Genomic DNA, 2,054 nt, shown 5'->3' with positions numbered 1-2,054 from the left:
GTATGCAGGAGGAAAAGCATGGCAAAGTTGAGATGACTTGGATGGGAATCTAATCACAATAGTGTGCATTGCATTGGCAGTGCACACTGATAAAAAGACTTTAATAAAGCAAAAGGCCAACGTGGTGGCAAGATAACAAAACAAATATAGGCTTGGAACAAGAGGTGTAAACAAACATGAGTAAAGCAATGGTTGGACACTGAAGCGGTGAAGAGAAGCTGGTTAAATACAAACAGGGCTGAGTGGAAGTTGGAAGCAGCTGGGTGATTATAATTGAGGACAGGTGTGAAACTGACTGGAAAGAACCAGAAAAGACTGAGGAACAGGATGGGCATGAAAACGTATAACATGGACACCAGAGGGAATCATACAGTAGCACAAGACAAAACAAACATACAAGCCAATAAATCATGACAACTGCAGGCTTAGTGAGACAAATTTAATTTAGTTTGGAAGTCTTGTCAATGCAGATTGGCTTCATTCACTTGCTCCAATGCCATTGCTTCTACCCACTACCCACTGCAAAAAATACATATTTTGATTTCTGTAAATCATATCAACTTCATTTCACTTCTCAAATATCACTGTATGTCCCCTACATGATATATTTTATTGATTTTTTTAAATCCAAAAATATCAATGATTTATAAAGGTAAATCAGGAAAATTAACAAGGCTGCCCAAACTTTCGCACCCCACTGTATTAATTGTTGACAGTTTTTCTGTCGATTAATTGTACTWTGCCCAGCCCTACCATGGACAGGTTCCAGTGAGTCTATCACAGGGACATGCAGAGACAAAGAAGACATTCACACTCAAGTCTGGAGACAGGTTAAAGGGGTTAATAAACCCAACATCCATAATTTTAGTCTGTGAGAGGAAACCGGAGCCACACAAGTGAAGACATTTTGTAACTGATTAATTGAATATTTGTATTTTATACTTTCTGATCATTTCAGTCTGTTAGGTTGAAGCTGACAAAGAGTTGGTGTGTTATCATGTGTTCTTTCTCTTAGCCTAAACAAAACTGAGTGACGTTCTGACGTCTGACGTAAAAGGTAACACCTCTGGGGTGTAACCAGGAAGAGATGAACATTATAAGGCCAGTTCATTATTATAGTAGAAGGAAGTTGTCAGTGTTTTGCAGAGGGTCTGCACAGAGCAGAGCTCCCGTGTTTGTTTTGATTTGGCCCAAGGTTGTACGCTGAGGCCTGTGCTGCTGAGAGCTGAATGAACCTGATTAGAGTCAGAAGATCAAAAATAAAGTTTTAAAGAAGAAACCCAGCTGAATCCTGTTTATTAGGACATAACATTTTGAACAACGCATATTTTTCCAACACAAGCACAGGGAGAACATGTAAACTGCTCACAGAAAGGCCCCATCTGGGAATCAAACCAGCCACCTTTCTGTTGTAAGGTGACTGCGTTAACCACGGCTCGACTGTGCTAAACACAGCAGAAACACTTTGAGAGGAGAAAATAAAGTCTGCCTGTCCTCTGCATTCTAGTTCTAATCGTCCCACCAAGCTAACAGAAGACATGAGCTCCCTCCAGTCAGTCCGTCCTGGATCAGCCCACCCTGGACCACCAGGACCCAACAAGACCAGCTTTCCCTTCCATGTGCACCTATCCACAGCCTCAGAGTCCACAGTCTTGGATGACGAGTGCGAGGGCACGCTTAGCTCACAGGAAGCTACAGAGTACCTGGAGCTCAGCCCCAAACCTGAGAGAAGCAGGTACACAAAGTACTACAGTATTGCTGTGTATTTGGTTGCTGTTTACCTGTTAGGTAGTTACATACTGTACTGATTTTGTTCCTTTTGTTTACTTTCACGTTTTCAATCTAACTTTGTTCTGTCTAAGCCGGTCATGGATAAAAACACGAACTCTTTCAGAAGAACTTGAACCTTTTCAAATACTGAACTTTACTAACAAAGATTTACCCCAAAGAAATACAGTCAGATCTGAATTAGTTTATTAAAACAACGGGCCTCATGCAAGAACCGTTCGTACGCACAGATTTGTTCTTAAATTGTGCGTACGAGTGATTTAGGA

The 2,054-nt window shown here is 41.2% G+C and overlaps 1 protein-coding gene across 1 annotated transcript in view; it reads left to right on the top strand.

Moving 5' to 3' along the window:
- robo4 (roundabout, axon guidance receptor, homolog 4 (Drosophila)) overlaps nucleotides 1-2,054 on the top strand; it is a gene marked incomplete at its 5' end in the record, with an annotated part of 49,984 nt that overhangs the window by 41,137 nt on the left and 6,793 nt on the right. The window contains 1 exon segment of the mRNA XM_014031264.1: nucleotides 1,508-1,735. Coding sequence (XP_013886718.1) covers nucleotides 1,508-1,735 — 228 coding nt within the window.

The sequence above is a fragment of the Austrofundulus limnaeus genome, unplaced genomic scaffold (genome assembly GCF_001266775.1).
Source record: "Austrofundulus limnaeus strain Quisiro unplaced genomic scaffold, Austrofundulus_limnaeus-1.0 Scaffold1212, whole genome shotgun sequence".
Lineage (NCBI taxonomy): Eukaryota > Metazoa > Chordata > Actinopteri > Cyprinodontiformes > Rivulidae > Austrofundulus > Austrofundulus limnaeus.
Note: the sequence above shows the minus strand (reverse complement) of the source record. Positions and strands in the feature narration are given on the sequence as shown.